At 51.5% G+C, this 21,509-nt stretch overlaps 1 protein-coding gene across 3 annotated transcripts in view; it reads left to right on the plus strand.

The window, feature by feature from the left end:
- Positions 1-449: 449 nt before the first annotated feature.
- Positions 450-21,509, plus strand: part of Anp32a (acidic nuclear phosphoprotein 32 family member A) — a 38,233-nt gene continuing 17,173 nt past the window's right edge. For 2 of the 3 annotated variants that reach the window (XM_013117441.3, XM_040739451.1), the window contains exon 1: positions 1,262-1,395. In XM_013117441.3, the coding sequence (XP_012972895.1) occupies positions 1,285-1,395 (111 nt within the window). In that variant the 5' untranslated portion in view covers positions 1,262-1,284. Of the gene's footprint in view, positions 701-1,261; positions 1,396-21,509 lie in introns of those variants that run through there. The other variant, XM_005075580.4, reaches the window with a different exon arrangement.

A 21,509-nucleotide genomic window follows, 5' to 3' on the forward strand; every position in this document is an offset into this window, starting at 1 on the left:
TAGATCTAGTCCGAAGGGATGCGCCGAGTAAGCAGCCCGGGGTGTGATCTGTCCTTCGTGCGCCCCCAGAACGCGCTCCTTCCCTGGGCCTGCCTTGCGCCCGCGCGCCCCAGGCCTTGTCCGCCCGCCAAGCACCCAGAGGATGCCCCCGTGAGGACCCCGCCCCTCCCTCGTCCACGCACCTGCGGCCCCGCCCCCGGCCACGAACCTTCAGGTCCACGCACCTGCCCTGCCTTCCCTCCCGCCCCCCCGCGCGCAGCCACCAAAGCTGCAGCCGCGCTCCTCCTCGGTCGCCCGGGTATCTAAAGGGGTCCGTCTCCGGCACCACAGCCAAATGGCTGAGCCTCCCTGGCCCGCTGCGCAGGCCGCCCATTGGACCCTGCCCCCCCGCCGCCGCCACCACCATTGGCTGGTATCAGGAGCCTCGCCACTCGATTGGTTCGTGCTGCCGCCGCTCCACGCCGGAGCCTCAGGTCCCGCCTCCACGGTGATCAGGTTAGTGTGCGCCGCGGGTGCTGGGGGCTCGAGAACCGAGCGGAGCTGGTTGAGCCTTCAAAGTCCTAAAACGCGCGGCCGTGGGTTCGGGGTTTATTGATTGAATTCCGCTGGCGCAGGATCCTCTGCAGAGAGAGAGAGAGCGCAAGAGATGGATATGGACAAACGGATTCATTTAGAGCTGCGGAACAGGACGCCCTCTGATGTGAGCATTTGCCAAAAATATCTCTATCGGTCCATTCTCCTACTTTGTGTTATGTGTGCGTGTGTGTTTGGGGGGGAAAGACACTTTTTTAATGGAGGGGGTTCCGGGGAGGTGTAGGGTTTAGAGTTGGACCGCAAATGAATTGCAAGGTTGGATGGGGGGGTTGCAATGCCATCGGAGCATGTTCTGGCCACCGCTGCCGCTGCCCTTGGTGTGTGGCTGACTACCTGTGTGTGTGCTCCCGCGTGTGCGGGTATGGGTGCGAGGGTGTGCGTACGAGTGTGCACCCAGCGGGGGGCCGGCGGGGCGCACGCGTTCGGGTCGGAGGGAACGCTGCGATCTCACCCTCGTCCGAGCTCTCAGCTCCCACGACTCGCGTCTGGATGGAAAAGATGGTCGAGGGGAGGAGAAGATGGTCTGCCTCCTTAAACAACAAAAAGGGGGTGTTATATTTTAGAAACGTACCCCCCTTTCCGCCCCCTCCCGCGCCTGCCCCCTCCCTTTGCCGTCTCTTTCGCTCGTTCGCTCGTTCTCTCGCACACAATAAGTTTTGGGAATCGCGAGTCCGGTTTAGTTTCTGATCAATGTGGCCCAAGGCCCCCGGGGAGAGCGCGTGGGGACCTGGCTGCTGCGGAGTTGGGAGATGGCTCGAGTTTAAAGCGCGTCTTCGTTTCTCTGCGGGGATGAGGCGAGAGGTGGGGAGCCATATTTGTAACTTTGTCGTGTTCGTGAACGCGCCCTTTCTCTCCCTCCCTTTCTCTGCCTGCCTTCCTTCTTCTCCTTTCTCTCTCACTCTTTCCACCCCACCTTTGGGCCAGATGCTGTCTTTTCTCCCTTCCTCGCGGAAAGGGGGGGGGGGGGGGGGATACCTTACAAGGAGGGGGGAGGGATTGTGGAGTGTGCAAATGCTCAGATAATCCTCACGCCTCCCCAACCACTAGCGATCGCTAGTGTAAGTTGCCCAAAGGCTGCGTCCCGGTGAGCCTCAGTCCCCCGGCTACCTCCTCAGATGCAAGCCTTGGCACCCTGATACCCCATCGGCACCAGTTACCCCACCTCCGGGTCCCTGCTTCTCCCGGGGTGGGCTCCCTGGCAGCCATTCGGCGCCTGGTTAATAAATGGGCACGGGAAACTTTATCAGGACCCGAGGTGCCCAGAGCTGGTGCTGCTGTGGGGACCGGCCCGGTCTACATTCTTGCGGGCACGGCTGGCACGCAGCTCTGGGATGGGCAGTTCGTCTGGCCGTAGCCGTTATGGATTGGGCAGCGGCGGGAGTATGGCAGGAGGAAACTTACACCGGTGGGAATAGGCAGGCTGGGCGCGAGCCCACTGCAATGGGAAGTGAGGGTGGATGGGTGACTCGAACGCTGTTTATTTTTGTCTCCCTCTCGCTTTCACACACTCGTGTTGTCTGCGAGTTGGTCCATCCGAGAGACCCTAGGTTCTGGGGTGGAAACCCTGGCCGGCTTCCCTTCAAGGTCCGGTCGTGAGAAGGGGCTCGCGGGTGGCAAGATCCCAGGTCCAGCCTGGGGGTTCGGGGCTCGGGTGAGTTGGGGACTCGCGCAGCACGTTGCACTGACCCTGTCGCCCCTCCAGCCACTTGGCCCCTCGAATCCTGACAAAGGCAGGCCTCGTTTCCTCTTTTCCCCTAGTTCCTCCCTCCAAACCTGAGTAAGACTTTTGAAAACAAGCTCCATTCTGCCGTCCGCCCATCCTCACGCAGCTGTGCACTGGAGACGTGCTACAGCCTTATGGCGCGCAGGGCGGGGAGGAGGGGGCGCCGCCAGCAGCAGGACTTGCGGCGGGGCTGCCCGGCACCGCCGGTGGCGTCCCGACCGAGCCGCGGTGCCCGATCCCGGAGGTGGAGGGGGCTGGGTGTGGTGCTGGGGGAGGGGGCTGAACGCGGGCTTCCCGCGTACTTTCCGGAAGACCCCTGTAGGTAGTTGGGGGGCTTCGGGGTTTCGGCGAGTAAGTGCGCATAAGCGACGGGCCGGACCGAGAGATCCTCCGTACTAGCCAGCCCGGAGCGAATCGGAAAGCGGGTCGAACCGGCTCTTTAAACTTCCCCGAGTGTGTGCGCTGGGGGAGGGGCGGGCGCTCTGGGCTGGGCGCGATTTCTCACGCTTCGCCCCCTCGCCGCGACTCCGCAGCCCACTCGCCGGCCCCGGGGCTCCTGGCGGGGTGGGGCGCGCGGGTGGCGGGGGAGGGGGCACTTGCTGCGCATGGGGGAGGGGAGGGCAGAAAGCTCTCGAAAGAGGGACAAAAGGGGTGGGGGAGGAGGAACTGGCTTTTTTTGTTGTTGTTTTTCTGGTTTTTTGTTTTTTCAAATAAACGTTTTTGGAAAGCAGATCGTTCCGGGGAACCTCCCTCCCCAGAGTCTCCCCCACGCACCCACCTTCTGCAACCTCTCTCCCAAGTCGCATCTCGGGGACTGGTGGCCGCGACGCCGCTGAACTAGGACGAGCAGCCATGTTTCCCGGGGCGCCAGCGGCCCGCCCCTCCCCCACGGCGGCCGCGGACCCGACTCGGCGGGGACCCGGGTGCCCCAGCGGAGGGGATCCGGGCGCGCACAGGCGCAGCAGAAGCCCGGCGGCGCCGTCCTGGGGATCGGGTCTGGAGAGAGCGCGGCCGGCCAGGGACCCTCGACCCGCTCGGACCTGCAATTCCCTGTCTGTCCTCGTCATTTGCTCTACTAGGCCGGCGGGAGACCCAGCCCCAGGGTGCCTGGCATTCTCCGGGTACAGAGACTGCCGGCCCCGACTCTGTGCCGGTGGCTCGCCTGCCGGGCGCCGAGCTGCCATTTTGTCACCGTGGCTGTTGTCGCGCTTGGGGGTGGGGGGGGGGAAAGGCTTGCGCCATCGCCCCGACGGCCGCCCTCCAGCGAGGTGGCTTCTGGGGAAACTGTCCCCAGGGATACCCCCACCCCACTTTCACGTTCGGCCTTATGGGGGGCCCACCCGCGCCCGGGGTCCGAGGATCCCGAGGGTGTATGGCAGCCCTGAGAAGGTGCCGGTCTCCTTAGCTAGTACCCCACCCCGCGCCTGGGCTCCCTGCCTCCCCCACCTCCACCCCGCCCGCTCGGTTTTCCGCCGTGGCTCCCGCTGCGCTCTGCACGTAGTGAAAGGTGGCCTTGAAGGCGAAACGATCGCTGTGGTTGCGCCTTCTGCGGAAATGATAGGGTGGCGTTTGGGGGGGGGTGAAACTGGAGGGCGGGAGGGGCTCAAGCTCGCCAGTCTGGTGGCCCTAACTGAAGTCGAGGGCGTCGGCCTCCTACCCGGGAGGGACGAGTTGTTGGGAAACGTTGGGGAAACGCCCTCCGGGGCTAGGCTTCCTAGGAAGGTTGGTCGAGTTTCAGGTGGGTGTCCAGTACCTTGCAAGTTGGGGGAGCTCTCTCGTTATTTATCCTTTGCCCCCCCTTTTTTCCTTTTTTGGCGGGGTAGGTGGTTAACTACAAAGTAAACCGCCACCCTAAACCGAAAGAGAATAGGACTTTCCTTAAAAAAAAAAAAAAGTAATCTTTTTGTGTTGACTTAAGACTCAGGCAATTTGTTCCCAATGCTGGTCCGGATGTGGGACTTAAGCATGTGGTAGGCACCTCCCTGGCTGTAAGCTGCTGTCTGCGTGCAGAGACTAACTTCCATGGAAGTGTCCGGCAAAGGCTGCTATCCCAGCCAGCGTCTACTTTGACCTCTGGAATGTGTTGCATGTTTTTTTTTTTTTTTTTTTTTTTTTTAGGCTGACTTACTGCCTAATTGGGTTCAAGTGGCCCGGTATTTGCTCCAATTTATGCAAGCCAAGCAGGGATTCAGGGGCAGAGAACTGAGTGAGACCTTGGTGTGGTGGTGATCTTGTGATGGCAGCCGCTGCTGCTTGTTTTGAATCTGAAGGTTCCATGGTGAGGCTGAGTTCTGAAGCCACACAGACCTGGGTTTGAGTTCACCAGCTACACGGAGGTAGGGTACTAGCCTGTGGTCTGGGACAGATTACCTCCAAAGCTTTGCACATTTCTCAATAAGTGGCAAAAATTGGCTTGATTTGGCCCTTAGCAGGTGCTTTGTATAGTCTCGGCTGCTGGGGAGTGGTGAGGGATAACTTATGGCATCCTGGAGGTTTAAAATAACTAACAACTCCAACAATAATAGCGGATGCTTACATAGCTTCTTACTGTGTCTGGCATGTTGCTAAGTGGATTACACACATCAGTTAATTTATCCTCACAAGGGCACTATGTTAAGTACTGTTGTTATTTTTATATTAAATGTAAGGGAATCGAGGCAGGGCTCCAGGTCACTGCCAGCACAGAACGGGATTCTAACTCGTTGTTTATGCTCAGTGTCTGTACTGCCTTGGAGCACCTTTACTAGTTGTATTTTTGTGAAGCACCACGGGGGAGGGCTCTTTTCTCCTCCAGCCTTGGAGTTATGCCATCTTGTTAGCAAGAGGCTGGGTTCGGGTTTGTTGGTATTGAGGACATTGAAACAAAGCATGGCTTCCTGTTGAAGCTTTAGGTGGGACACTCAGGCAGGATGGGTAGGCATTTTAAGGGGGATCTTTACCTTGGTTTCGCATATAAATATACATTGTTTTAGGGTGAGATGAATCTGGCCTCTTCGACGCTGTGGCACACAGTAATGAGAAGACAAGCAGGAACTATTCCTAGCTAGTAGACATATATTACATTCCTGTTTTTATTAGTTTTTTTTTCTACAGAAAGAATAAAAATTCTGGACAGATAGACAGATCCTTAGTGTCGGGGTGTAGTGTGCTAATAACACTGCCTAGAGTTCTGCACCTAACTGCCTGCAGTTCCTTAGGGATGGGCAAAGCAGAAGAGACAAGCTTCCTGCTGTGAGGATGGGTCACCTAGGGCTCAAAGTCAACCTCCCAGGCCATCTGTGTGGACAGTAGAGAACGCAGGTTGTGTAGTTCTGTAGTTCACTAAGGCCCAAACATGACCTATATTACCAAATCACCAGGGGGCTGGTGAAATGCAGATTCCTGGGCACCGCCCCCTGGGTATAGATTTTTTACCGGGTCACTGAACTGCAGCTAAGTGGCTTGTCTTTATGCCACATGAGTTTAAAGCAATTTGTATGCATAAACACTGAGGGATTTGATTTGCGACACTAACCTTGAATCCTCCTCCTTACAAAATGCACTTGTCACTTTAACAGACTTGTATTACCAGAAAAAAAAATATACCCGTTATATTTTGAACTTGATCAATAAAAGAATTACAGGGATATCTGTGTATCCTTTTGTCATGAAAGCACGTGTGTTGTGTTCTCAATTTTGCTTCTTGGTGAAGTTAATACTGCCTGGAAAGTTTGTTGGTCTCTGTTTAGCAGGCTGGGGAGGTCCCTAGGGTCCTGAGCTTTGATTGTTTTTAAGTATGTAGCAAGTATGTAGCAGTGCATTGTGGATTTTCCAAGACCTTCTGTATATACCTTTAAACTAGTCTGATCCTCACAGAAATGGGCTTCAACTAACCAGCCTCTCTGGAAGGTGTTCTCATTCCTGGCTTCCTATGGAGCAAGTCTGTCTCTCAGAGGTGGAGAACTTTAAGCCACCAGATTCCAGGCTTTGAGGCCTAGTGAAGGCAGAGCTGCTGTGTAGCCAGTGGCAGACATCAGGATCAGCACAGCCCACTGAAAACCCCAGGTCACCCCTGGCACCTCAGTGCTTCCTGGGGAGACAGCCCACAGCAAAACAAATGGCTTTGGGTTCAAAACCCTTGTCCAGTTGCAGCTTCTTAATGCTCTAGCTACTGAGGAGCTGAGTGGAATGTGAGGTTCCCAGACCCTGTGTCTCCCCCCCCTGGCTGGGGACCTTCCAGCTGCCTCTCAAGGTGACTTGGGACTTCTGCAGTTAACCATCCTTCCTGCTTAGAGCACAGTGGGAAAGGCGCCTGACTCACCACACCGAAGAGCAGAGAGGTGTTTACATCAGCTGTCCGCTCCTCCCTCTACCCTGTCTACTCTGGAGCCCAGAGCTGGGTGCTGAGTGCCTGTGATTGGGGTCTGATGGAATGGACTTGATGCAGCATTCTGGCCTGAATTCTGACTTGGAGACATTCCCTTTTGGACTATGTTCTCCTAGGACCTACCCTCCATCAGTGCCTAGCACTTGCTTCCCACAGGCAGGTAGAGGACCACAAACTTGAGTCTTACATTACTTTGGAACATAATTATACAACGAATACTGAACACCCAGCATGTGTGAAAGAAAGGGCTTCTGACTGGAACAGAGGTAGTTGTCAAAGCATCTCATTTAATAAAACTGGTTGAAGCCTGATGAGCAGAGCACCCCATGGCCTTCATCCCAGGCATGGAAATAGTCTCCTTATATAGGACCAATTGTCAGATGATGCTGGTGTCTTCATTCTGTCCTCTTCCATACCCCACAGCTGGGGTGGAGGGGAGCCCCCCAACTGATTTTGTTTTAGCTCTGTGCTGTGCAACCCCCCCCCCCATTCTACCATTCTCTTTACCAAGCTGGCTCCAGGCAGCAGGTTTAAATGATAACCCTACTCTACTGATTACTTGCTCTAGTGTGGATTCCTGCCCCTCCCCCAGAGGTATTTGCATTTTGAGAGTCTGGTTTAGTGAGGAAATTATTGAGAACCATTAGAGACTTGGATGCACTCCTCGGCTTTGTCATTAACTTGAGTTGGACGAGTTGTTCAGCTTCTGTCTCCTCGCCATCTAAAATGAAGGGGCGTGTGTTTAGGGCTGGGGGTGTATGTAACTCACTAGAATGCTTGGCTAGAGTAGACAGAGCTCTGGGTTCTATTTTCCCATCCTGCATAAACCAGACGTAATCCCAGCACTTCAGGGGTGGAGGCAGGGGAATCAGAAATTGAAGGCCATCCTCAGCTATATACTACATGCGTGAATTCAAGATTAGCTTGTGCTACATAAGACCCTGTGCAAATAAATAATATGGGGATGTGCTGCATTAGCTCAGTGGTATTCAAACTTTTTGAACCCACTAGAAACATGATTCATACTGTTACCCAGCATGTATGTATGTATGTATATACATACATACATGTTATTTTTAAAGCACTAACACTTGATTCATTGGAAAGAAAGTACGATAGTTTAGACTTAAGTTGATTTCACTCTTTATTACTGTCCGAAGAATTAAAAGTTGGATACTAAAATTCTGTCAACTGCTTTGTGGTTTGGTTTGGGAATAGAGCGAGCCTTTTAGAGCTGTGTGTTTTCTCTAGTGAGGCAACGGTTCTCTTCTCAATTTCGTAACAGCCCACTGCTGGGCAGCCTGTCCCCCCGGCTGACCTACCCCCAGACAACCTCGTGGTAAAAGTTGCCGTTAGCTATCCCGGGTGGGTGCCTGCCAGAGTGATTGTCTGTGCCAGTGCTCTTTTCCACTGTGTCCGTCCCCTGGCCCTTCTTCATGCTCTACACGATGAAGGGCACCCACACTTTCTTTCACTGAGTCAGAAAGTTTTAGAGAAGGGTACCTGGTGTGTCTCTGTCACTTCCAGTGCTTGGGCAAGTCCCTTCCCCCCTCCACAGTGTCTAGCAGTCTCTAAAGTGAGGCTGTCATCGTATCTACCAACAGTCTCAGGCACCGTAAGTACTGCTGCTGTGCTAGATGTGGTGACTGGCAGCCACTTTAAACAAGAAAAATGAGGCCAGTGTGGCAGTGGTAAAGCAATTGCCACACTGCCTTGATATGAGTTCAAATCTTTATAAACCACCTAAAAGCTGGAGGTGTGTGACATGAGCATCTGTAATCCAGGCCTCCAGAGAGATGGAAACAGAGACAACACCATCTCTGGAAGCCTGCTATATGCAACAGAAAAACAACAGACCCTGTCTCAAGCAAGGTGCAATTCAAGGACCAGATGTCAGCTGGCTGGAAGGACAGTTAGTTCAGTAGATCCTAGGACCCGCTGGAGGTCCAGAAGCAGCCGCAGCGTTGCAGAGCAGCCCAGCCCTCAGCCCTGTACTGCCTTCCCCATCGTTTCTACAGAGGGTGATGTGTGTATCTTCATGCCTCTCTCAGCAACTCCTTTTCTCACTGAACTGTGAGAAGAGTGTGAAGCATCCTCTTAGATTGCCTCCTGCTCCTTCATCCTCTCCCGTCCTGAGACAGCTTCCTCAAGAAAAGCCGGTCTCCTGGTTTCCTAACTCTTTCTCTTCCTGTGGCCCCGCAGTCCCTCCGTGTGTGTGTGTGTGTGTGTGTGTGTGTGTGTGTGTGTGTGTGTGTGTGTGTGTGTGTGTGTGTGTGTGTGTGTGTACTCCTGGAGAGCAAAGGACAGTTGGCGTTGCTTCTATCCTGGGAATTAAGTCAGGGTTGGCCTCAGGCACCTTTATTTACCCTCTGAGCCATCTTTCCTGCTTTGTCTCTAGATTCTTTTCTAGCTGAGGATGCCTCTTGGTTGGTCTTAGAGCACTAGGTAGGCCTGGACAGGGGCAGCAATCCTGAGGCCGAGACAAGAGGATCAAAGTCAGCCTGGGCTACACAATCAAGAACTTGACTCAAAACAAAGCAAAAACCCAAATCCCATCCTTGAGCTGGGTCTCTCTGTTTATAGCTGCTGTCTCCTGATTTTTACTGTGACTGCATTTACCTTACCGTTCCTGTCTTCTCTCCTTTGCTTCCTGGCTATAGCTCTGGGGATTTGTCAGCCTCCGTTTCTTTCCTTGCAGACTCTTGCAGTGTTTGGAGTTCTAGACTTTTGTGAATATATCATTACGTCTTTCTGCACATATCCTTTATAGTTCTGGCCACTTCTCAAGTTTCTAACTGTGGGACCTAGGCCCCCTTTATTCTGCTTTATTGTCCTTCCCAGGACATCTCACTTATTGATACCTGCAGGTACTGAGTTCCCGGGATGCGATGTTTACCTCTCAGCCACATGCCACCTGGGTATCCATCCCAGCCGCACCCTGCACTCAAGACCAAAGGGAACCCATGGCCTCTGTACCCTGTCTGCCCACCCCTCCTCTCCAACCACCACATGTCCTATTTACAACACTGTCTTCCTGTTCTATCCCAGTTAGCCTCCCCACCCCACGACACAGTTCTGGTCCCTTTGAAGCCAGGCTTCCACCAAAACGATCTGACCAAAGCACAGGTGATGATGTTGTGTGTGGGGGGTGTTTGTTTGTTTGTTGCCATCCTGTGTGTAAAGTTTATCACTGGGGATAAAGTCTAACAATAGTAAGATCAGCAAGGTCCACGTGGTTCAGCCCCTGCTGGCCCATTAACTGGTCCTTCCCCTTTCTTGGGCATCACTGGCACCTCTCTCCTTCCTTCCTGGGAGGGTCGAGGTCGGATTCTTTTGTTGTAAAACTTTCTTACGATTTCCCCTTGTAATTGCACATTCCTGGCCCTGTTAATTAGCATCTCTTTCCCTTGGGGGAAAGCCAGTGTGCTGTGCTTTAAGGGACCTGGGTTTCCTTCACCCTGGGGTCTCCCCGGAGCTCAGCAGTGTACCCACACTTGGAGTGAAGGACCGATGGTGCTTACATGGATTGACTGGCGGACTGGAGCTGGAAGCCCTGCTGATTATCAGAAGTTTCTAACTGAGGTGCCTCACTTCAGAAGGCTTCCAGTTTTCCAGATTTTTTTTTTCTTCTTTTTAGGAGTAAAAAGTTAGACGCCAAACGCTAGAACTGATGCGGTTTGGCTCTCTCACTTTGTCAACTGAAACTTCCAGGTTCCAGTCAATGAAGTACAGATTGAGGATCCAGGAAGCAACCATGCTTTTTTTTTTTTTAAGACAGAGTTCATGTCATATGGCCTTGGCTACTTTTCATTTTCTGCATAGCCCAAGCAAACCTTAAACTTAAGGCAGTTGTCCTGCCTCACTCAGCTTCCCAGTTAACAAGATTATAGATACATGTTATCACACCTAGTTATTATTTTTACTTTTTTGAGATAGGCTTTCATTGTGGTAGCTCAAGATAGCCCCCAATTTGTGGTCCTTCTTGCTCAGCTTTGGAAATTCTGGGATTACAGATATATACCACCAGGCACCCCATCCCTTCCCGTTTTCCGAGACATGATGACCTTGCTGTCTTGTCTTGGCTAGCCTGGGATTCATGAACTCATCATGCCCCTGCATCAGCCTACCAGAGTAATTGTGGCCTTAGGTGTGTGCCACTGTACCCAACTACTTTTCTATTTTTTAATTATGGATTGTTTACATATAAGCATGCACTAAATACCTCAGAACAAAAGCAAAGGAGACATTTAGAAAATATTCCAAGCAGTAATATTTCTTCCCCTTTGCCAAGTGGATTATCCTTGACAGATGAGTAAAGACTTGTGTCAAACATTTTCTCCCTCCCTCTCTCAAACTTATTTTATGTACATTGATGTGAAGGAGTCAGATCCCCTGGAACTGCTGAAGTTACAGATGGTTGTGAGAATTGGTTCTGAGAATTAAACCAGGCCCCCCTGGAAGAGCAGCCAGTGCTCTTAACCTCTGAGCCATCTCTCCAGCCCCTTTTCTTTTTTCCTTAAGACAGGACTGGCCTGGAACTCTCAGATTTGCCTGCCTTTGCCATCTAAGTGCCATCATCTGGCTTGCTTCCTTTATTTTTAACTTGGTTATAAAAGCCCATGCTGCAAAAGACATGCCTGTACCATGCCAAACACTGTCTATGTGATGATCTTCCCAGCCCAGGCATGGGGAGCCCAGTGGGGGACAGTCACAGTCCCTAACAGTGAGCCAGCCTAAGGTACCAAGCTCACCAAAGGCCACTGCTGCGTGGCACTTGATGGGTTAGTCTGTGTATGCAGTCCCACTACTCTGATTCTCCTGAAGGTCCCTCAGAGATGTGCCCTAGGCTTTCCCTGCAGATAGCCTTCGAAGCAGGTGGGGTCTTATTTCCATATACCAGACTCAGGGCCAGTGAATACCTGGGTGATTTCCTCTTGCTTTTCTTTGTCTGAGAGCATCACTAGGCAAAGAGCTGCAGCAGGCTGGAAGATCGGCAGTAGAAGAGAAGGATGAGACTCAGATGACTGGTGGGGGGGGGGAGGAGGGGGGCCTACAGCGGAGTCCTGACTCTGCGGCCAGACACAGGGCCCAGGCCTGGATTTCTCCATTCAGCTGCCTCTCTGCAAAAGTCATGAGGACTCTGGAGGGGAAGGGGGCTGGCAGGGTGGAGGCAAGGATCTGTTATAGTAAATTTAGAGGGATCAGACATCTGGGGGGAGAGACACAGTCCATATACCAGACTCTGTATATGGACTGTAACCAGCTCACCACCTTCTCCTGACCTTATAGGAGGCCAACATGGTGTGGCCGTGAAGAAAAGTAAGAGAGGACCCGAAGTCATATTAACTGTCCATCAGCCATGTCCAAAGAACCGGCATCAGAATAAGGCTGGGTTCTCCTAAGCCATTTGCTCAGCAAACTTACTTAATTGCATTCTGTTCCTGTGTCCTGGGTGGCTTGGGTGGGGCAGAGGTGTGGGAGGACTAGATTGCAGAGGGTGCTGATGCCTGTGTCTTGCGGTGGAGCTCGGGTGATAGACAGGAGGAAAGAATGTGGTTAGTGACTCAGATTGTAGCCTCATCTGGGCACCAGAACTACCAGGGGAGTATCTGAGGAACTTCCCAGGCTCTTCCCCAACTGCTGAAACTATTTCTGGGTGATACCCGAATGCATGTATTTTTAGAAAGCTCTAGGGGATACTTGAAGGCACAGTTGGGTATAGCCACGTTGAAGCAGGGTACAGACCTTTTAGTAGATGGGAAGATGCATGTTAAATGGAAGTAAAAGTGGCAAACAGCTAAAGAGCAGTCCAGGCTTTAATATGCTGGGATACAAGGACCCATTTCTTGGCCTGTGTCTCTCTCCCTGCCCCCACCATGCATTCATGCTAAATTTAAACATGCCCATGTTCTATGTACCACGCTTGTGGGGTTTATTATGTATCTGTGTCCTACAAGGCTGAGCTACTGAGTATGGCCAAGAGTGGACCTCTAGGGCCTGGGGAGATGGCTCAGTTGGTGAAATGCCTGCCATGCAAGCATGAGGGCTCAGGTCCCTAGATTCTGGGGGTTGGCAGAAACAGGAGGATCTCTGAGCTCTTTGGCTGGCCAGCCTAGCCCAATCAGTGAGCTCCAGATTTAGTGAGAGATCCTGCTTCGGAAAGCTAGATGGAGAGCAATTGAGGAAGAACATCAGATGTTGATCCACACACACGCACGTGTACACAGTACTCTCGGGAGGAAAGCAGGGCCGCTGGGTCCAGGCAATGTCTTCAGGATATCAGCGGGTCCCTTCTGGGCCTCAGTTACCATCTCTATAAAATGGCGAATTACAGCCAGGCCTTTTTCTAAGGTCTGTGTTGAGGATGGTTTGCACCAACCAGGTGTGTGAGGCAGAGCCTAAGGGTTAGATCCCTCCTGTGTGGTGACGGCGCTGTTCCAGCAGCCAGCCGAGCTGAAGAAGGCAGTGCTGGTTGTCTGCTGTACGGTAGGGGACCTCAGAAGGGACCTCACACTCAGCTTCAAAAGCAGGTGGCAGACCCAAGAAAAGGAAAGAGCCTCTGGCCTGTGCTTCCACATGCTCTGCAGCTCTCGGGGATGAGACTGCCTGACTGGCCTTTTCTACAGCAGCTGTCCCAGGGCACCAGCCCTTCTGCTTCTCCACAAAGCTTTAGACTGCTGTTTCTCTCATCCTTTATCTTTCAAACAGCTCCCCAGAGGCTCCTTCCCCAGGAAGTTCTACTGGACCCACTGGAGGGAGGGAACCCTCCAGCTCTGCCCAGGTGGCATCTGGAATGTGAGGCCGTGCACGGTCTGTCTCCCCAGAGGACTCCCATAGTGCAGTTCATCTGGCCAGTGTTTCTTTGCACGTTTGCCAGGGAGTAGCTTATTGGGGGTGTGTGGGGTCCAGTGTCACTCCCACACAGCTGGAACAAGGAAGCTCCCTGGTGACAGGTACTTCTCAGCCTCCTGCCCGGCCACCTTGAGAAGAGGACCCATCCACATACAGGACAAAGAGCTGGCCTCCCTCTACTGCAGATCTCCCCTTGCCATGAAGATTGGACATTGCCTAGAGTAGTGAGCTGTCAGTGTGGGGGCTCTGGAAGCCTGGGGAAGCTTCTGCAGAGGCTGGCCTGCAGCCACGGTGAGCAGCTCCCCCTCCTGAACACTGTCCAGTTTGTGGCTCTGTTGCAGACATGCTCGTAGATGTATTGAGTGGATGCCGGTGTGTCTGTTCTTCAGAGTGCAACCATGATTCTGGGGCAGTTTTTGGAGCAACACTGGGCTGCTGTTTGGGATGGAGTGGCAGGCGTCCAACTGGAATTTGGTGTCCTCTTAAGCCACAAGGATGATGGGTCCAGGGCCCATGTTTGTTTTCTGGGAGCATCCAGGGACTATTACTCCAGTGGCCAGGGTGGCCATTGCCAGGAGTGGCACAGGACAGGTTCACATGTGCCGCTGAGTTTGACCAGTGGCCGTTAGACCCTGGTCAGGTTAGATTTTGGCCCTGGGGTCGGGGGTGGGGAGACCCTCTGCAGCAACACACAGACCTGAATGCATTAGCTCCATGAGAGTTGTGGACATGGATGTCCCAGTGGTGAGCAGCCCCTGCCCAGCTGCTTACCTGATGTTAGTAACCAGTTATATGCAGCTTACCTGGCATTTCCCAGATGGCAAGCAGTAGTGCAGGGCTGGAATCCCATCTCCCCCTCTGCCGACCCCCTCCCCCCCAGCCTTGGCTGCTTCCATTCTTTCTGCCTGCAGAGATTGAATACTTACTGTCTACTTACTGGGTATATCGCAGGCTTTCTGCATATGACAGTTAAGCAGAAAGCCATATCACCTGTTTTGCTCACACAGCCTCCATTCATGGGGAGTCAGTTAATTAACCACCAGCAAAGGCACCACTAAGTGCCATGAAAACAAAGCTGTGGTCCAGGAGGGCTTCTTGGAGGAGGTGACATTTGAGTGGACAGCATAGTAACCCTTGCTGGATTTGTAGCTTAAAATCCAGCTGGTCAGAAATATCTTTACTGTCATCTCCAGGAGAATAAGGTGTGGATGCCTGTAATACAGAGCATGGGGGGCGGGGGCTGAGGCAAGACTATGGCAAGATTAAGGTCTGGGTCCACAGGGTGAGTTCCAGGCTAACCTGGGCAATGTAGTGATGCTGTGTTAATTAAAAGGTAAAAAGAGAGCCAGGATGTAGCTCAATGGCAGAGTTTTTGCCTAGCATGCACAGAACCCTAGGTTCAATTCACAGTGCTGTACAAGACCAGGTTTGGTGGTGTGAGCCTGTAATTCTAGTACTTGGGAAACTACGGCAGGAGTATCAGGAATTCAAGAAGGCAGGGCAGGGAGGGGCGGGCAAACAGACAGACTGATCCTAATGAACTGATGGAAAAAAAGATGGGAAACATTGACATCCCAGCTGGCCAGTATTCAGCTCACACCAGCCCTAGGCAGGACCTAGCTAGCCATCCCGGAATGTCTTGTTATCCTCTTTGGGCTTATGTCTCAAGTGATCTGAACTTTGAAATGCTAATTTACCTTTTCAGCAGTAGCTGGGTGTTTTGGAGGGAGTGGACTATGACCACATCTGTATCTGCCAGTCATCCTTCCAGACAAGACTACTTTTAAGTTAGTCAGTCTTTCTCTATCTGGATGGAGATTCCACCCATTTTGGTAACAACTAGCCTACTCTAGTCTTCTTTCCTTCCTTCCTTCCTTGCTTCGATACTAGGTCTCTCTGTTTGGCTTTGGCAGTCCTATAGACTAGTCTGACCTTGAACTCACAGATCTGTCTACCTCCTGAGTGCTGGGATTAAAGGTGTGCTCTGCCAGACCCGGCTCTCCCCTGGGGCTGCAGTGCCTCTGGAGAATACCCATCATTGCCCTCTGGATTCTGTCTATACCTTTCCTTCCTTTACAGCCGTAGGAAGAGGCCCAGGTGTTTTGGAGTCACTGAATTGCACTCTACTGCCATTAGTATGCTGTTGATGGAGGGTTCCTAATGCCCTTTGCACTGACTGGTGTTTGTGGGGAAAGAACTTGACCAGCTTGTCCCAAGGGCAAGGGTGAATCACCTTGGGCTACTGGAGAGTTTGGAAGGAGCTTCTGGCTCCTGCAAGACCTCCTGGTGTTAGTGGTGTTCCAGAATATGATGCTGCCGTTCTACTTTGAGATTTTTTTGCTCTACTTTGAGTTTTTAAAAGGAAGCGACTTGATACTACACAGTGAGGAAAAGGGAAAAAGTCTTTTAAATTGTGTTTTGTTTGCTTGTTACTGTTCTGTGCCTGCGTGCCAGATGCCTCATTGAAACTACAGAAGTGCTACAAAGTAGTTAAGATTGTTCCCATGTAGCAGGTGACAAGGCGAGGCTAGAAGAGTTGGGGAAAGTGCCTGATCAAGGTCATGACTACTGAGGAGTAGTCCTGGGTGCACAGCCAGGTCAGCTTCAGAGCTGTGCATGCAACCTAGGACCTTAGCTTTGACCTGAGCCTTCAGTCACTCAGGTGATAACCTGGAAGTCCTATAGACTATCTGTCCCCTCCATCCTTCTTTTCCTCCTAGCCTCCTGAGTGCTGAGATGGTAGGCATGCCTCAGGCTGTGCCGGGGACTTAGGGAAGGTCCTTTCTCTTTGTGGCTCTGACATACTCTATACAGTAAGTTTTTGTCCACAATTGAGAAACATACTCAGAGATTTTGACCAAGGCCTAGAAAGTAGGAAAAAGATACATTGTTTCTCAATAAAAGTAGGCTAAAATGTAATTAAGGGCCTTGGGCCTGCCTCTGCAAGCAGAAGCCATTGGCATCCTCTTCAGCAAGAGTGGAGCAGTACCCTTGTGAATGGGCATGGCAGCAGTGTGCACAGAGGCCTCCCTCTCCTGGGATAAGAGAAGGCTTACTTGACCCTTACTGAGCACCTAGAGTGAGTTTTAGTGGTGCTTGTTGCTAGGTACTTGGTAAACATTAACTTTTGGATCTATTAGCACACCCCAAGATGTAGTTTGGGCCACTCACTTGTTTTTGTGATAGGAAGAATGGCCCAAAGAAAGGTCAGATAGGCAGGCTGGACCTCCGTTTTCTGTTGCAATGACCTTTTTGCATGCCCCTCTCAGACTAGACACCCTTGGGTCAGGAGGCAAGGACAACATTGTCATTGTAGCCCAATTTTCTATTGTAGTCTCCACTAAGTGAGTTCCAGGCATTTGTGGATGGATTGAGGTTAAATAACCGATCCAGACAGATGAGCAGTGATGAGACCCTTAGATCTGCAGGACTGTGGATCTGATTTAAACACTTATCACCAAGCCAGGTGGATACAAATGGCGTGTGCCAGTTTATTTGTATTACATGGTTATTTTTTACAGCTATGATTGGAAGCCACCCAAATATCCATGAAGAAGGACCTGAGTAAGAAGAACAGTGGTTAGCCACATGACTGGACAGCATTTGGCTACAAATAAAAAGGGGTTTTGGTGGTTGAGGGCAGTAGCTCAGTGATAGAGCTGGCATGCATGAAGCCTCAGGTTCAGTCCCCAGCACTGTCAGGGAGGCTGTTGGGTGTGGTTTTGTTACTGAAACAGAGCCTTGCTGTGTAGCTCCTGATTCTCTGCCTCAGACTCCCAAATGCTCAGGTGACAGGAATTGTACCACCATGCCCAGCCAAGGCAGATTGTGAACTCCATGAGAAAAAGCAAGAAACCCCCCCCACAAAAAAAAAGAATCAGTGTCGCCGGGCATTGGTGGCTCACGCTTTTAATCCCAGCACTCGGGAGGCAGAGGCAGGCGGATCTCTGTGAGTTCAAGGCCAGCCTGGTCTACAGAGGGAGTTCCAGGACAGCCTCCAAAACAATACAGAGAAACCCTGTCTCAGAGGAAGAAAAAAAAAAATCAGTGTCATATGCTAGTTTGGGGTTTAAGAAGAGAAAAATAAGATTCTAAAATTTGCTCTTTAAATCTAAATACCCTAGAGATAGATAGGTAGAGTAGTTACTGGGCCAACAGAGGCAGGGGTGGTTCTGGGAAGATTCACTGCATTTTCGTATATTGTCTGATTCTGAAATCAGGAGGATGAATATCTTACTAGTTAAAAAAAGCCAACACAACACCTGGAAACCAACATCAACAAAAGTGATATTTGTATCAGATATTCTATTGTGTACCGCATAGCTTCTTGATCCGGGATGGGAACACCCTGGCTGAGTTCTTCTGGCTCTCAGGAAGTTTGAGTAAGGCTGCCATGGCACACAGCAAGGAGCATCCTCCAAGGGGTCTTCCCTGGAGTCTGCCCACCAGCACACTGCCGTGGTGTAACTCAGTTGGTTCTTCTCCCAACTGAGTGAAGTGAAGGATACAGTGAGGCCTGTTCCAGAGCATTCTGGCTGTGGGAAAGTAAAACCACAGGATGTTTTCCCAGATTATTTCTAATGCCTTTCTGATCAGCAAGCATTTCCTGGGGGCTAATCGAAAGGAGGAGTAGGGGACTTGGGTGTGCAGCGCCTCCTCTCTGTTCTCTGGGGTGCAGCATCTTGCTTGGTAAGGAACATGCTTGTGAAACGATCGTGGTAATGCCAAGCATAACACTTCCTGAGTGCCTTCCCACCCAGCGTCTGGCCTGGTTCCGTGGGTTCCCATAGGGTATAGATTTTTCTTCCCACTCCAATGAAGAGCACACTGAGATGGTGAGGTCCTGCTTAAAGCCATAGCCCTGGCCTACAGATGTAGCTCAGTTTGTAGGGTCTGCCTAGCATGCCTGAAGCTTTGGCTTCAGTCTCCAGCACAACCGAAGCAGGTACACACCTGAGATCCTAGAACTTGGATGGTAGAGGCAGAAGGGTCAGAAGTTGAAGGTCATCTTCTATTGCAGTAGAGAGTTTATAACCACCTGGGCTACATGTGCCAGGTGTTGGTAGCCCGCGCCTTTAATCCCAGCACTCGGGAGGCAGAGGCAGGCGGATCTCTGTGAGTTCGGGACCAGCCTGGACTACCAAGCGAGTTCCAGGACAGCCTCCAAAGCCACAGAGAAACCCTGTCTCGAAAAACAAAACAAACAAACAAACAAACAAACAAAAAAAACGACAGATATCTCATGTGTCCCTATGCTACTAATCAGAGCAACATTCCATAGGATGTATCCCGTTGTGACGTGTTGTAGGCCCACTTGTACCAGAAAGCATGACCACTTTGCTCATGTGCCATGGAGCAACTGTGGGGGGTCAAAGGACAACTTGACCGAGTCATTTTCCTCCTTTACCATGTGGGGTCCAGGGACTGAGCTCAGCTGTCGGGTGACAGCCAGCACCTTTCACCCACTAAGCTGTCTCCCCAGGTCCTCCCTTCTCGGGTGCTCTTCCAGCTTCCCAGCTGCAGTACATGGTCAAGCATGCTTTCCACTTAGGACAGTTCCTTCCGTTGTATTGGGGGGGGGGGTCTGCACAGAAAAGCCACCTTGGAGAGCCTTTACCACCCTTTCAACACTGTTTCTTGTCACTGTTGCTTTTCTCCTTTTTCCTTTGAGCTTCGGTCATACATACAGGTGTATGCGATCACCAGCTGGTTCCCCCCCTGGAAGGCAATCACATAGGAGAGCAGGCACTGCATGGGTTTTCTGCCATGCCATTCCTCCTATCACGGTGCCTAGCATACTGTGGCCTCTCATTGTAAAGACTACTGGACAAATGATTGGGCCTGTGCTCTAAGCAGGTAACCACCCTTCAGAGGGAAGAACCAAGGCAGCGTTTTTTTAGGTGTGAAGACCCATGGCACATGCTTAGCAGAGCTTCAGAGTACGTTACTCATCTGTGTAATGGGTCTTCACCACAGACGGTTGCTTGGCGTCCTTTGATCGGCGTGGATCTCCCACCTTCCAGCCTAGGCACCCCTGGTTCCTTCCATTGTCCAGTGCCCCAGTTCTCAGCTGCCATCCCATCCCAGTTGCCTTCTTCCATCCAGCCCTGCCCTTGAGGTTCTGGAATTTAAGGTTTGGGACACTACCACCAAGACCACCAAGGAGCCTTGTTTTTTTTCCACTTGTCTTTTTTTTTTTTAAGTTTTTGTTAGATTCTGTGTGCTCACACATGGGTATTATAGTATACATGTAGAGGTCAGAATGCAACTTGCAAGTGTCGGTTCTCTCCTCTTGTGGGTTTCAAATGTCAAACTTAGGTCATCAGCCTTGAACTGAGTTTTCGGCCATCAAGGTCCCCCTCCCCCCAAATCCTTGGTGCTACAGCTTGAACATAAGGTATGCTAGTGCATGCTAGGCAAACACTCTTCTAGTGAGCCACACCTCCTGCCCATGCCCATTCCTGCTTATTTCTCTCGGCACAGCCCGGATAGCTTTGTGTGTGTGTGGGCTGCTGGGGTGGTGGTGGGGATGGGGGTTGATGCTCCTTGAGGAACTGATCTCCTGAGCCTTATCAACTACCTCCAGCCTAGCTCCACCTATCTTATCCACCTATCTGTAGTCCCTCCCTGACTCTCAAGGAGTCCTCAGTGCTGTAACATTTTGGGTTGTTTATTTTGGTTTTAAGAATTTTAAGATTAGCTCTTTACTACTGTTCCCCTGGGGCAGACAGGACTTTTCCTGTCTCCCTCTTCTGTCCTCTCTCTGTCTCTGTGTCTCTTTACCTCTTTTCTCTTTCCTTCCCCTTCCTCCCCTTTCTAATGAAATTTCTCCCTAAAAAAAGAAAATTTAAGATTAAAGCAACTGTAGACTTGTGAACAATAGTTAACTCAATCTGTGTTGGGGTTTTTGGGTTGTTTTTTGAAACAGGGTTTCTCTGTGTAGATCTGGCTGTCCTGGAACTTGCTCCGTAAATCAGGCTGGCTTCGAACTCAGAGATAGCTGCCTGAGTGCAGGGATTAAACATGCTCATCACCATTGCCCCCCTCTGTGTTCTATTTTTAAAATAATTAAGTGTAGGTCAGGTTCCACCAGCAGGACCAGGGGAAGAGAATGGCATCTGGATGCTAGACCAAAACTGCACCTCCTGGTTTGGCTTAGCTTCCCCTTCCTCCTCCATTCCCCCACTTTTCCCTGTCTCCCTCCCTTCTGCCCCATAAGTATCTGATTTGTCCACTTAGGCAAGTTGAGTGCATCCTATAAGGCTAAGGGAGAAAGAGCTGATTGATTCCCTTCTTATTAATTGGTGAGCTTCTTCTGTGTAGTTGATTTTCATCTGTGCCCAAATCATTCTGGAGCCAGGATGGGGGGGGGTGGAGTGTCATGGCATCAGCACTAAGACCTGCTCAGCCCCTGTGATGAGGAGGCTCTGTCAGGTCTGGCAGAGAGGTTGCAGGAAGGAAACCAAGGGCAAGGTTTCTTCTCTGGGGCTGTTTGGCCCCTTGTGCATTTCCATGCCTACTGGGATGTATCATACCTGGCCAGAGGCCTCCCTGTGGAAGAGGGCCAGGTTGGGTCTGGGTACTTCCCCCTACATCCCTTTTATTTGCCTCCTATGTTTCTTCTTGCTTTAAGGAGGTCCCCTTGGTCAGGACTGTCTTTGCCTCTGAGCCCTAGGCTGAGAAAACAGCCCAAGGTCTCCTTCACAGGCTGACTCTGATCTTTGCTTATACCACAGCTTGATTTCCAATTCATTAGGCAGCTGAGGATAGCAATAGCCTTGACCTTGATTCTCTGGATCTACCCCGAGTGCTGGGACTAGAGGCATTCCATCTGGCATGGTTTATTTGGTGCTGGGGATCAAACCCAAGTGTCATGCATCCTAAGAAGCATTCTACCACCTGAGCTACATTTCCATCCCTGAAGTGTTTGTTTATTTAAAGGTCAACTGGAAAGGGGGTAGATCTCCACACCAA

The sequence above is a fragment of the Mesocricetus auratus genome, unplaced genomic scaffold (genome assembly GCF_017639785.1).
Source record: "Mesocricetus auratus isolate SY011 unplaced genomic scaffold, BCM_Maur_2.0 Super-Scaffold_100691, whole genome shotgun sequence".
Taxonomy (NCBI): Eukaryota; Metazoa; Chordata; class Mammalia; order Rodentia; family Cricetidae; genus Mesocricetus; species Mesocricetus auratus.